This window comes from Scyliorhinus torazame, chromosome 17, assembly GCF_047496885.1.
Source record: "Scyliorhinus torazame isolate Kashiwa2021f chromosome 17, sScyTor2.1, whole genome shotgun sequence".
In the NCBI taxonomy this organism is placed as follows: domain Eukaryota; kingdom Metazoa; phylum Chordata; class Chondrichthyes; order Carcharhiniformes; family Scyliorhinidae; genus Scyliorhinus; species Scyliorhinus torazame.
The window spans coordinates 60,627,878-60,642,633 of record NC_092723.1 but is presented as its reverse complement, the minus strand read 5'-3'; the positions used below and the strand labels follow the sequence as shown (position 1 = coordinate 60,642,633).

At 45.4% G+C, this 14,756-nt stretch overlaps 1 protein-coding gene across 6 annotated transcripts in view; it reads left to right on the top strand.

Annotated features, from left to right (window-relative positions):
* The window catches only part of LOC140393897 (ankyrin repeat and SAM domain-containing protein 1A-like), a 642,533-nt gene that overhangs the window by 98,641 nt on the left and 529,136 nt on the right, over positions 1-14,756 (top strand). For all 6 annotated transcript variants that reach the window (XM_072480500.1, XM_072480502.1, XM_072480497.1 and 3 more), the window contains exons 2-3: positions 4,823-4,903; positions 8,121-8,277. In XM_072480500.1, the coding sequence (XP_072336601.1) occupies positions 4,823-4,903; positions 8,121-8,277 (238 nt within the window). The remainder of the gene's footprint in view (positions 1-4,822; positions 4,904-8,120; positions 8,278-14,756) is intronic.

Below are 14,756 nucleotides of genomic sequence, written 5' to 3'. Positions count from 1 at the left end.
AGGTCACAGCACAGAATCTTCGGATCGTGGGACTGCCTGAGGGGGTGGTCGGCCCAAGGTCGATGGAGTACTTTTCGGAGATGTTCGGCAGGCTGTTGGGAGAGGAGGTGAACACTGAGCTGGACAGGGCTTATCGGTCGCTCCGGCTGAAGCCAAAGGGGAATGATCCATCAAGAGCTTTGATGGAATAAAGCAAATTACTGCGGATTATCATAGAATTTATAGTGCAGAAGGAGGCCATTCGGCCCATCGAGTCTTGCACCGGCTCTTGGAAAGAGCACTCTACCCAAGGTCAACACCTCCACCCTATCCCCATAACCCAGTAACCCCACCCAACACTAAGGGCAATTTTGGACACTAAGGGCAATTTATCATGGCCAATCCACCTAACCTGCACATCTTTGGACTGTGGGAGGAAACCGGAGCACCCGGAGGAAACCCACGCACACACGGGGAGGATGTGCAGACTCCGCACAGACAGTGACCCAAGCTGGAATCGAACCTGGGACCCTGGAGCTGTGAAGCAATTGTGCTATCCACAATGCTACCGTGCTGGAATCTGAAATGAAAGAGAAAATGCTGGAAAATCTCAGCAGGTCTGACAGCATCTGTAGGGAGAGAAAAGAGCAAACGTTTCGAGTCCGATGACTCTGTCAAAGCTAACAGACAGAAAAGGTGGGAAATATTTATACTGTGGAGTGAGAATGAAAGATAGCCACAGAAACTCAAGGCAACCGGGTGCTAATGGCCACAGACGCCAAGGGGAAAGAGTGCTAATGGCAGTCCCCAGAGAGAACAAAAGATGTGAAAGGCCAAACAGCAGAGTGACTAACATCAGAGGGTGAACTGTAGATGTGCGGGGAGGGGAAGGGGGAAGCAAAGAGGAGAAAGGGTAAGGAAAGGTGGATAAGATGGGGGGGGGCGGGGTTTAAATATATATTAAGATAGACAAGAAAGAAAGAAATGGTAAAAGTCAGTTACATTGAAATGGGATGAAAACAAATGGGTCGAGGTGGGGTAGAGCTAATCATCTGAAGTTGCTGAATTCGATGTTGAGACCGGAAGGCTGTCGCATGCCTAACCTGAAGATGAGATGTTGTTCCTCCAGTTTGCATTGAGCTTCAGTGGAACATTGCAGCAGGCCAAGGACAGACATGTGGGCATGGGAGCAGGGTCTTTTGTTAAAATGGCAAGCAACGGGAAGGTCAGGATGCTGAATGCACACAGACCGCAAAAGGAGCTTTGATGGTCTGTTTTCACAGCTATTAGATGAAGGAGAAGGTCTTGAGATGCCCAAGCAGTATCGGTGGGAAGGCCATGTTATCCGTGTAAACCAGGACGTCACGGTGGAGCTAGCAAGTCGGTGGGCGGCCTTTATCCGGGTGAAGGCAGCACTTTATAAGAGTAATGTGCTGTTCAGGGTGGTCTAGCCGGCGAAGTTGAAAGTTACGCATAACTCCAAGCACTATTGCTTTGAGATGGCGAAGCAGGTGGAGGTGTTTGTGAGGGCTGAAGGTTTGGGACTGAACTGAGTTTGGACTTTGTTTTCTTATGTTGTGGTTGGGAGGGGATGGTTTGGGGATGGTGGGATAATGTGTTGGGGTTTCTCCCCCCATTGTTTTGGGTTTATCATGCTTAGTTGGTTTAGAAGGGCTGGGTTTGGGGGTGGGTTTTGTGTTGTTTTTTGCACTAGGTTTTGTGGGGGGGGGGAGGGGCTCTGCCAGGGGCCACCTCGCTAGCAAACTTAAGTTGGGTGGTGAATGGGAGTGAAGTAGGGGGAGGGACCATGCTGGTCAAGCCTGTGTGAACCGGTCTTGATGGGCCTGGGTGGTGTGAACTGTGGGGGGATGGAGAGTATGCAGAGAGGAGCGGTTTTGAGAGGATGTGGTTGGGGGGTTTCTGGGAAAGGGGGGAGGTGTAGCCATCTGATGGTGACTAGGAATAGGGCATGGTCCCATCAGGGGCAGGGGTGGTGGTCAATGGGGGTGGGGGGAGGGGGGGTTGAGAGAACCTCAGTCTGAATGGTAACGTGGAATGTGTGGGGGTTGCGTGGACCGGTGAAGGGGGCGAGAATCTTCTCGCATTTGAAGAACTTGAGAGTCGATGTGGTGCTGTTGCAGGAGACCTATTTGAGGGTGAGGGACCAGGTTAGGCTTAATGGTTGGGTGAATCAGTTGGTCCAATCGGACTTTGATAGCAAGGCCCGGGGGCATAGTGGTACTAATGGTTGAGAGAGTTAGGTTTCCGATGGAGAAGGTGGTGGTAGATCAGGGGGGACAGATACGTTAAAAAAAAATTTTAAAAACAAGTTTTTTAAGATTACGCAATTCTATTTTACCAATGAAGGGACAATTTAGCGTGGCCAATTCACCTAGCCTGAGCATCTTTTTGTGTTGTGGGGGTGAGACCTGGGGAGAATGTGCAAACTCCGCACGGACAGCGACCTAGGACCAGGACCGAACACGAGCCCTCTGCACTGTGAGGCAGTAGTGCTAACCACTGCACCACCTTGCTGCCCCCAGATACGTTATAGTAACGGGTGCTTTGGAGGGGAGGTCGGTGGTGTTGGTTAGTGTGTATGCCCTGAATTGGGATGATGTAGGGTTTATGAGGAGGATGTTGGCAGCCAAACCAAGTCTGGACACGCATCAGTTAATTTTAGGCGGGAATTTAAATACAGTGTTGAATCCGAAGATGGATCGATTTAAGCCATGCTTGTTGACCGGGTCGTTGTTCTCGGGGGTGAGTAAAGCAGAATGCTCGCCGATTGTTATTTCAGATCATGCTTCGCAATTGGTGAATGTGGTCGTGGAGAAGTGGCCTGCGCAGAGGCCAGGGTGGAGGTTGGATGCTAGCCTGCTTGTGGATCCGAGTTTTTGTGCAAGGATGGAGAAGGTGATTGACGATTATGTGGGGTTTTATAAGAATGGGGAGGTCTTGCCATCGTTGGTATGGGAGGAGCTGAAGGCGAGATCATCTTGTATAAGGTGCAGTTGGATACTGAGGCAAGAGAGGAGCGGCAGCGACTTGTCGATAAATCTTGGAGGTTGATGGAAAGTATGCGGAAGATCCTACTCTGGAGCTTTTGGTCAGTAGAAAGGAACTGCAGACACAGTTCCATCTTTTGTCTACAGGGAAGCATACTCCAGTTGAGGTGGGCAAAGGGTGTGGTGTACGAGTACAGGGAGAAGGCCAGTCGCTTGCTGGCATGACAGCTTCTCCTGCAGGCAGCCTCACAAGAGATTGTTCAGGTCTGGGATGGGCCGAGAGGGCTGGTGGTGGCACAGGAGCAGATGAACAGGGCATTTGAGGAGTCTCCGGGGATGAGTCGGAAATTAGGGAGTTCTTGTAGGAACTGGAGTGTCCTAAAGTAGGAGAGGGCAGGGTTGGAGGAGCCAGTGGGAATTGAGAAGGTTCGGACGGCGATAGGAAAGATGTAAACGGGTAAAGAACCAGGGTCAAATGGGTTCCCACTGGAATTCTGTTAAGTTTGTGGATAGGCTGGTGGCGCTGTTGGTGGAGATGTTTGAGGGTGCATTGGCTAAGGGGCTCTCACAGAGACGATGGGTCAGGCACCTATTTTGCTCTCGTTAAAAAAGTATAAGGACCCTGCGGAGTGTGAGTTGTATCGGCCAATATCCCTGTTAAATGCGGATGCCAAGATTCTTGCCAAAGCCTTAGCGCTTAGGTTGGAGGAGTGCTTTCCGCAAGTGATTGGGGAGGATCAGATGGGGTTTGTAAAGGGTGAGGGGGGTTGCTATTCTTTGATTTATTGGCGGTGTGGTTCAGCTGCAATGTTGTTTTCCATTCTGTTGTTTTGCATCACCAATTCAGCCTACTTCCATCCATAACATCTCCGTTTTCCATCGTTGCCTCAGCTCATCTTCTGCTGCATTCCTTCATGCCTTTATTATCTTTGATCTCGACGCTGCTGGCTGGCTCCCATTTTCCGGCCACCATAAACTTGAACTCATCCAAAACTCGCTGCCCTTATTAGTTCTTATCGAGTCCCATTCACTCATTACCCCTGTGCTTGCTGTCCTGCATTGATCTACAAATCCTCAATTTAAATTTTTTTTATCCTTGTCTTCTGATTCCCTCGAAACCTCTCGCCAGCTGCCTCTGTAAATTCCTCCAATCTCTCAAAGCTCCAGATCTGCGCTCCTCCAATTTTGGCATCTTGTTCAATCTCTACATTTCTGGTGATGTTTTCAGCTGCTTGGGCCCAAAACTCTGGAATTCTGTCCCTTGGCCTCTCTTGATCTGTCTCACCTCTTAAGCTGCTCTTTTAAAATTTACCTTTGATAAACCTCTTGCTAACGCCTTATGTGGCTTGGTGTTTAAAAATGCTGGCATGTTGTTTTACTGTGTTATAGGGCACTGTGTAAAAGCAATTTGTTGAAATGTTCTGATCTTTTTGAAGATCCAGAAGATTTTGTGAATATTACTGTGAGGAGATAGGTCCTCCCCTTGGACTGCAAAACCCTTATGTCCAAGGTGGGGATCTGCTTCCACGTTGCTGTTTGATTGCCAAACTAGTGGACATCTAATTCCCACTTGGAGATTTTGCTGTTTCATGCCGCAGGCAACAATGCAGCTAAGATCAGTTGCATAAGGGATAAAGCACTGTCCCTCACCCAATGCTGTCAGGCATTTTATTTTTCTGGCTTGTTTTCATAAACATGCATTATTGTGATGGGGAGAAAACTGTGTTCTTTCAGAGCAGAGAACAAAATTCTATCTTCAGGATTATCTCTTGGAGGGGAGTGAGGATGGGAGTAATATTTCTAAGATGAAAATGTATATATTTTTTATTTTCCAGTATTTGGAGAGGGCCAAATGTCAACTGTGTCGACAACTCAGGATACACCCCCCTGCACCATGCTGCTCTGAATGGACAAAAGTAAGTGCTTGTGGATATAAAATTTGGTTTATGTTCCCAATTTTGATGATTTTGAGAATGGAGCAGTGAACATAAACTGAGTTACCATGACTTGCTAAAAGCATTTTGTTTACTCTCGCAAATGTAACCAGAAAAGTTGGAATAATATAAAGCCTTTTATTTTTTTCTGGCGTGCTGAGAAGTGCCCTGTATGTGTCTCCACAGATCCATCTCAGCATTCACATCCCATAGTAGAATTAAGATTTTCCCCTTTATTCCATAGTCTGCTGATGTACAAATGAAAAGTGTCTCAATGAAGCTGAGTTAGAATAATTCTGGTCAGAGCTGAATATAATTTTTAAAAAATATATATTTTTATTCGGTTTTTAACATTTTATATATAAAATAATACAATACAAAGCAAAACGAACAACCAAAGAACCCCCACACTACAAACCAGTACATATATGACTTGAAAAATAACCCCCCCCGCATCCCTGTCACTCTCCCTTAGCTGCTGATGGTGATCAACTCTTTAAAGTGAAGAATAAGCAGACTCTATTTCTGAGGAACACCTCAATCGCCCCCTTCAAGGTGAACTTAACCGTCGCAAGATACAGAAACTCACTTCAAGTCTCCTAGCCATACCTAGACACATGGTGGAGAAGCTGACCTCCACTCCATTGGACCCTCCTGTGAGCAATCAGCGAGACTAAGGCCCCGCCCTCGTCGGCAGGTCCGACACACCAAATATGGCCCCCAGGGGACTGGGCTCCAAGTGCAAGATTACCAACATGGTGCTGAAGAACGAACCCCAAAACTTCTTCAACTTTGGACAGGACCAGACATATGTACATGGCTGCCTGGGCCCCTCCCACACCACTCGCAAGTGTCGTCCATGCCCACAAACAGTCGGCTCATCCTTGACCTCGTCAGGTGCATCCTGTGCACCACCTTTAATTGTATTAACCCTAGTCTCACACATGAGGTTGAGGCATTCACCCTCCATAACACCTCACACCAGAACACCACCTCCAGCGCCACCCCAGCTCCTCCTCCCACTTGGCTGTAACCCCCACCAACGACGTTGTATCCTCCTCCCGAATCCTCCCATAAATCACCGAGATGACCCCCCCCCCCCCCAAACCCATCACCGACAACACCCCCTCCAACAACGAGGAGGATGGTGTCACGAGAAATATCGGGAAAGCCTTCTGTGCAAAATCCCGCACCTGCATATACCTAAAGGCCTCCTTCCTTGGAATCTCCAACTTCTCCGCTAACTCTTCCAAGCTTGCAAATCACCCTTCCAGAAATAAGTCAATCATATCCACTACCCCTGCTCCTCCTAGCCCCGAAACCTAGTATCCAGTCTCGCTGGCTCAAAGAAATGATTCACTGGAATTGACATCAACTAACTTAAAATTGCAACCGAAATTAACTCCATATCTTCTGTGTGGCCACCACCACCGGACTACGGAAAGATTTCCCTGGGGCAAGTGGGAGTGGCGCTGTTGCCAGCACCCACAACCCTGACCCCCCTGCAAGAACCTGCCTCCATCATTGCCCACGTTGCTTCCGGTTCCCTATCTCAACCCCGCACCTGCTTGGAGTTTGCCACCCAATAATAATACCTCAGATTCAGCAGAGCCAAACCCCCCTAACTGTTGCTCTCACTGAAGCGCTGTTTTCCGAATCCTCCCTACCGTACCTGCCTGGACAAACAACAAAATCAGCTGTTCCACCCCCATTTTTAAAAATGCTTTTGGCAAGAAGACTCGTAAACACTGGAATTAAAATACATACCGCGGCAAAAGGTTCATCTTTACCGACTGTACTCGGCTTGCCAATGACGGGAGGCTGTCTCACCTCAACGGAACCGCCTTGCCATGCCCACCAGGCTCGTGAAATTCAATTTACGGAGGCGGGCCGAATCTCGGAGCCACCTGCACCCCAGATACCTGAAGTAAGTAGTCGTCACACAAAATGGCAAATCCCCACCCCGAGCCAGCTCCCGCCACCTGGGGACACCAAAAAGCACTTGCTCTTCTCCAAATTCAAATTGTATCCCGAAATTGCAGCCCCATTATATCCCCCACCAAGGGAAGTGGGTTGGAAATATACAGCAAAACGTCATTGGCATATGGGGACACCCCATGTTTCACCCCCCCCTTCACTACCTCCCTCCACTTATCCAAGCTCCTGAGTGCAATGGCCAAGGGCCCTATCGCTCGCGTAAACAATAGAGGGGGAGGGGGACATGGGACATGGGACACCCCTATCTCGTTCCTCTTTGCAACTGGAAAATTTCTGAGTTCACCTCATTCGCATGAACACTCTCCTTCCAGATCCTTATATAACAACTTGACCCACGTCACAAACTTAGGCCCAACCCCAAACCATTCGAACACCGCAAAAAAATAACTCCACTCTACTTGATCAAATGCCTTCTCTGCATCCACCACCTCTTCTCCCCCATCCCCCCCGGCTGCGGATGTGGAGAGCACCATGTTTAGCAAGAGCCGTACGTTTGCGAACAATTGTCTAGCCTTTACAAACCCCATCTAATCTTCCCAACCACCTGTGGGAGGCACTCCACCTCCAGCCTATGCGCCAACACTTTGGCAAAAATTTTGGCATCAACATTTAAAAGGGATATTGGCCAATGAGACCACACACCACTGGGTCCTTACATTTTTAAATAAAAGTGAAATAGATACCTGCCCCATCTCCTACGGGAGCGTCCCCATAAATATCATGTTCTCAAAGATCGCCACTGGGAGCCCATCCTGCCCCGGTGCTTTACCCTTTGGGATCTTCCCTACCGCCGTCCAAACCTCCTCTATCCCCACCGGCTCCTCCAAACCTGACCTCTCCTCATCTCCTGTCCTCTCCAGCCCCTCCAAGAACTCTTTCATAATCAACTCATCCTCTGGAGGCTCCGACCTATACAACCAAAATTAATCACTTCACACTTCTGATAGGAAAAGAATTTGCACAGTTTCCCTCTGCGATTTTTATTTTGCCTCCCAGGCATAGAGCAATAGAACATAGAACATAGAACATAGAAAATACAGCACAGATTGCATTGGATGGTGCAATAAACATTTAGTTTTGGCTAATTTGGAACACTTAGGTACTCAGTCATGATTTGGACAACTTTGATAAGTATTACAGGATTTTATAGTTGTAGATTTTGTTTCAAGATTTGTGCTAATATGTCTGTTTTTGTTGATAGGGAAGTTGTTGAAATGCTACTGAAGAATGAAGCTTCCACTAATATTGCTGATAACAAGGGATGTTATCCACTTCACCTTGCTGCTTGGAAAGGGGATTCACATATAGTCAGGCTCCTAATTCATCAAGGACCATCCCATGCAAAAGTCAATGAACAGGTCTGAAGTCTTTGAAGGGTTTGTGAAAAGTGTTAGAGGATTACATATGATGTGTATTTAATCTGTTTTATTAATAATGGAATCTGTCTTAATTTCGCAAATATTTTTTGTTCATGTTCAGGTCCTATTAAAACTCTACAAAGGTTTGTGGTCCAAAAAATAGTTCTTGCTAGGGATCTTTTTTCATATCTGTTCAGATACCTTACCAGATGCTTCCTAACAGGTTTCCAGTAAGATCCTTGCAGCAAGGTTTTACAGTAACTGGCACAATCAATCCCTAAATGTCTTCCCATTGCCTATATATATCGATCTTCTTTAGTGCTATTTCCTGTAGGCCTCTCTTGGACTGAACACTGACTTTCCCATATTTCATGAAAATTTCTTGAATATATGCATACCCTGAGCAATATTCAGCTGACCGTTCTTGGGTATTAGTCAGACTTGCTCAAAAACATAGTGACATTAATGAATAACAATACAAGTCACTGTTCACCAGCAGCTAACATTTCCTCGACCTGGCTCATGCTGCAGCAGTCTGATCAAACACCAGCCATCTAAAATTGGGTTCTAATCAAATTGTGAAACTGCGGCTGATGTTTTTATCACAAACCGTAAATGACCGCCCCCTGTTAATTGATATGTTTTTAACTCTCGCAGGAATTTAGAAAAACAATACTTAGGTACTTTTAAAAATAAATAAAATATGTTAGCCTCAATTGCTATGCCTTTGTATTGTTTGGAATCTTTTTAATGTTGTGTAATGAAAGCAATTTGTTCCTAAGGACCTGGAAGAGAAGTTTTGAGGCTACTATCTTTGGCATGAAAACTCCCAAATTCACCCAATTTCAAGGAATATTTTAGAAACCTGAGAGAGGTTTATGTGCTTGTATTTGTCGTAGCCTTTACTGGAAAATAGCCTTGTATTTAGTACTTGAAGGATGAAAAGTATTGGTCTCCTTGGTGTTTAAGATGCATTATGTGCCCATGTACTTCGCTCCAAATCATTGTATACCAGTCTGGCGACTGAGAGGTACAGACACATAATCTGCTTTTACACAAACATGGCAAAATGACATACATGCACACAACAGCACCTGAGGTACTTGGTACACTTAAAGTGAATAGGCCAGGGTAGTTTTTAATTCCTTTTTTTAATGCACATTGATGAAAACTGGTTTTGATCCTGAAGAAGTGGAATATTTTTCCACCATGTCTACTCTCTGACAACATTAAAAATTCCATCAGGTACAGTAATTGCCATGTACTCCTGCCCCGACAATATACCTGAACTCGAACCTCAGTATCATATTGAAATTTGTTCCTCTTTAGTGTCTAACTGAGATATTCAGAATCGTGCAACATTGGATCAATTTTTATTTTTAGATCTGCCTTGATTTTAAAAAAGGTTGAATTTGCCCAAACTTTGGGTTCATCAGAGTTTAATGTTAATATTATGATGAAATTACATATTCCGAACTATAGGTTAATTATGGTTGAAAATGAAGGGACACGGATCCTGGACCATTGACCACAGGAGTGGTATGTTTTGACAGTTTCAAACTTTTTTTTTGAAGAACTAGATATTTACACACACCTTCAAACTGCTCATTCTAGGGGGCAGCTAGAATTTGATTAATCATTTGAATTGTTTGCTTTTATGTGTATTAACTGTAAAATGTACAATTAGATTTTGTATAACCCACATGAGATAATATATCTAAAATGTTATTCTTCACTGATGCGTTTTATAACCATGCATAGAGTTTATTTGTGTCTAAAGAAACAAAACTAAATAGTGGGGGAAGGGATCATGTGTGAGAAGATATGGGCAATCCAAGGTGAGAGAGCAGAGTAGGGATTTGGGTAATGATAACCAGGATCTGGCAGAAAGGGACAGAGAGTACACACTTTAGAGTGCACCAGCCAATAAGACCAGTGAATGCAAAAATAGTAAAAAGACAGAGTTAAAGGCTCAATCTGCATGCAGCATTTGTAACAAAATGGATGAATTGTTTGCACAGATAGAAATAAGTATGTATGACCTGGTAGCCATTATAGGGACACGGTTGTGGGGTGGCACGGGTGCAGTGGTTAGCACTGGGACTAGGGCGTTGAGGACCCGGGTTCGAATCCCGGCCCTGAGTCACTGTCCGTGTGGAGTTTGCACATTCTCCCCGTGTCTGCGTGGGTTTCACCCCCACAACCCAAAGATGTGCAGGTTAGGTGGATTGGCCAAGTTAAATTGGCCTTTAATTGGAAAAGAAAAATAATTGAGTACTCTAAAATTAAAAAAAAAAATAGAGACACAGTTGCAGGGTGACCAAGGCTGGGAGCAACATATTGAAGAGTATTTGACATTTCCAAAAGATGGGAAGCTCAGAAAAGATGGTGGGTAGCTTTGATTGGTAATGGTGATTTGAGGAACATAAAGGTAGTTTTAAGCGATTTATATTTGTATTGGTAAATATTAGAAATAAGGCATAGTTTTAAATGGGTTTAGTTTAATGTTTTTAGGGCGGCTCGGTGGCACAGTGGTTATGAAAAAAATGAAATGAAAATCGCTTATTGTCACAAGTAAGCTTCAATGAAGCTACTGTGAAAAGCCCCTAGTCGCCACATTCTGGCGCCTGTTCGGGGAGGCTGGTACGGGAATTAAACCGTGCTGTTGGCCTGCCTTGCTCTGCTTTAAAAGCCAGCGATTTAGCCCAGTGAGCTAAACCAGCCCCTGCTACCTCAAAGTGCTGAGGACCCAGGTTCAATCCCGGCCCCGAGACACTGCTCGTGTGGAGTTTGAACATTCTCCCCGTATCTGCATGGGTCTGACCCCCACAACCTCAAAAGATGTACAGGGTAGGTGGATTGGCCACGCTAAATTGGCCCTTAATTGGGAAAAAAAATAATTGGGTACTCTTTGAGAACGATGCATTAGGAAGTTGAGGAGAGTAACAAATTGAAAGAAACTTTGTTCAAACCTGTAGAGATTAGTAGTATGTCAGAAGGTTCACCAGATTTTAAGAACCAGCTACGAATGACAAAAAAGAGGGCGAAAAGTAATGTGAAATACAGGTAGTAAGAGTTTCTACAAGTATTAAATCGGAAATACAAAATGTTGATTTTCTAGGGAGAGTGTCTGAGGAATTGATCGTGGAAATAAAAAACATGGAGGAGTTGAACAGCTATTGTCCCTCTTCATTGCAGAAGACTTAGAAAACCTTCCAAAGATACTTGAAATTAGAGAGTTAACAGGAGGGAGGAACTTAAAACAGTTATTATCGTTAAGAAAAAAGTGCTGGGTAAAGTTAAACGAAAGACGGACAAGTTCCCAGGACCCGATGACCTGTTATCTGGGTCTTAAAATAAGTGGCTCCAGAGATAGCCGTGGCATTGGTTATAATTTACAGTTCCTTCGATTCTGGAAAGGTCCCAGCAGAATGGAAAATAGCAAAATTAACACCTTTATTGAAGAAAGGGGGAGACAGAAAGCAGTAAACTATAATCCAGTTAACATTTGTCATAAGGAAATAGCTAGAATCCATTATTAAGAAGGTTACGGCAGTATATTTAGAAAATCATAATGGGATCAGACCGAATCAACATGGCTATGTGAAAGGGAAATAGAGTTTGACTCATTTATTACAGTTCTTCGAGTAAGTAACCAACACAGTGGATAAAGGGGAACCTGCAGAGGTGGTGTACTTGAATTTCCAAAAGACATTTGATGAGGTTACTATGCAAGATAAGAGCAAATGGTGTAGGGGTAACATATTAGCATAAAGGATTGGTTAGCTCGTAGAAATCTGAGAGTAGGAATAAATGGGTCTTCTTCAGATTGGCAAGCTGTACTGAGTGACGCAACACGCATTAGTGCTGGGGCCGTAACTATTTACAACCTATATCAATAACCTGTTTGAAGGGACTTAACATATGCTTGCTAAATTTGCTGATGAAACCAAGACAGGAAGGCAATTAAGTTGTCAAGAGGAGATAGAGATTCTGCAAAGGGATATAGACAGGTTACAAGAGTGGGCAAAAATTTGGCGGAAGGAGTATAATATGGGTAAATAATATGGGTAAACAATATGGGTAAACATTGTATTCTTCTCTTTGAAGTTTTAGTGTGAGTCATCCTAAAGTCTGTATAAAAGACAGACAGAAAGCGCACTTAGTAAGCATTGCACTGGTCAAGGAGACACAGCCTGAGTGAGTGAGACACAGACAGTGTGAGAATTTGGTAATTTGGTGCAGTGAGGTAACCAGGAAAGGTAAGTGGTTAATCTAATTGTGCTGCTTTTCAGTTAAAAGTGCAGTGTAGATTAGTATCTGATTGGCTGAAGCTGCCCCCACCCTAATTGCTGAGCGGCAGTTATCTGGCAGTCACCTGAGGCCTGTTAAGGGGCACAAAGGTACACATTGCATTCTTCTCTTCGAAGTTTTAGTGTGAGTCATCCTAAAGTCTGTATAAAAGACAGACAGAAAGCGCACTTAGTAAGCATTGCGCTGGTCAAGGAGACACAGCCTGAGTGAGTGAGACACAGACAGAGTGAGAATTTGGTAATTTGGTGCAGTGAGGTAATTCGGTGAAGAGTGGGAGAAGGTGCTTTTTCCCGACTGTTTTGTGTTCTCCCTTTCTTCGGGCCTAATTTTGGGAGCCGTTCGGAGGAGGAGGAGGAGGAGCAGTCTCTGAGTATAAAAACCTAACAGTAACTTCCTGTTTTCCAGTTTTTCCCCCCAAAGGTGACATCAGAGGGAAGCTGTGATCTGATTGGTTGATAGCAAATCTGCCCCAAATTAAAAAAAAACACAGCTAAACTCGTAAACTTAAATTAAACGAATTAATTAATTAGTGATGGCTGGTCAGGTGATGTGCTTGAGTTGCTTGATGTGGGAGCTGGCAGATCCCATTGTGAGCTGCAGCGACCACATCTGCAGTAAGTGTTGGCTGCTCGAAGAGCTCCGGCTCAGAGTTGATGAGCTGGAGTCTGAGCTTCAAACACTGAGGCACATCCGGGAGGGGGAGACTTACCTGGACACTGTGTTTCAGGAGGCAGTCCCACCTGTCAGAGTAAGTAGTTTAAATCCTGCCAGTGGCCAGGGACAGCAGGGTGTGACTGCAAGTCAGGCAGGTAAAGGGAACCAGCAGTCAGGAACTCAGGAGCCTCAGCCCTTGACCCTGTCCAACAGGTATGAGGCACTTGCTCCCTGGGTGGATGGCGAACAAGGCTGCAGGAAGGATGAGTCAGCTGACCAAGGCACCATGGTTCAGCAGGCCATTCAAGGGGAGGGAATAAATAGGCAAGTTGTAGTTGTAGGGGATTCTATTATCAGGGGGATAGATAGTATCCTTTGTGAGCAGGATAAAGAGTCCCGCATGGTATGTTGCCTGCCCGGTGCCAGGGTGCGGGACATCTCTGACCGGCTTGAAAGGATACTGGAGAGGGAGGGGGAGGAGCCAGTTGTTGTGGTCCATGTCGGTACCAACAACATAGGCAAGTCTAGAAAAGAGGACCTGTTTAGAGATTATAAAGAGCTAGGATTCAAATTTAAAAAAACAGGTCCTCAAGGGTCATAATCTCCGGATTACTGCCCGAGCCACGTGCAAATTGGCATAGGGAGGCAAGAATAAGGGAAGTTAACATGTGGCTGAAAGAGTGGTGTGGGAAAGAGGGGTTCCTTTTCATGGGACACTGGCATCAGTTTTGGGACAGGGGGGGTCCGTTGGGATGGTCTCCACCTGAACCGAGCTGGGACCAGTGTTCTGGCGAAAAGAGTAAATAGGGTGGTCAATAGGACCTTAAACTAAAGATTCGGGGGCAAGGGAAAGTCGGGGAACCAAGAGGTGAAGTAATCAGTGGGAAGCGTAGCTGCTTAGGAATACAAAAAAGCACGAAAAGACAGAACTCAGGAGAGGTTACGATAGTCCCCATCCCACAAAATATGACACAGTGTATGGAAAAGCTCAGTAAACCAAGGTCCACCACACTAAGAAAACAAAAAGGGACTGTCAATAGAGAATTAAAGGTGCTATATTTAAATGCGCGCAGTGTACGGAACAAGGTAGATGAGCTTGTGGCCCAGATTGTGACTGGCAGGTATGATGTGGTAGGCATCACAGAGACGTGGTTGCAGGGGGTTCAGGACTGGCATTTAAACATCCAGGGATTCACAACTTATCGAAAAGACAGAGAGGTGGGCAGAGGGGGCGGAGTTGCCTTGTTAATTAGGAATGAAATTAAATCAATAGCACTAAACGACATGGGGTCGGATGATGTGGAGTCTGTGTGGGTAGAGTTGAGGAACCACAAAGGCAAAAAAACCATAATGGGAGTTATGTACAGGCCTCCTAACAGTGGTCAGGACCAGGGGCACAAAATGCACCACGAAATAGAAAGTGCGTGTCAGAAAGGCAAGGTCACAGTGACCATGGGGGACTTCAATATGCAGGTGGACTGGGTAAATAATGCTGCCAGTGGACCCAAGGA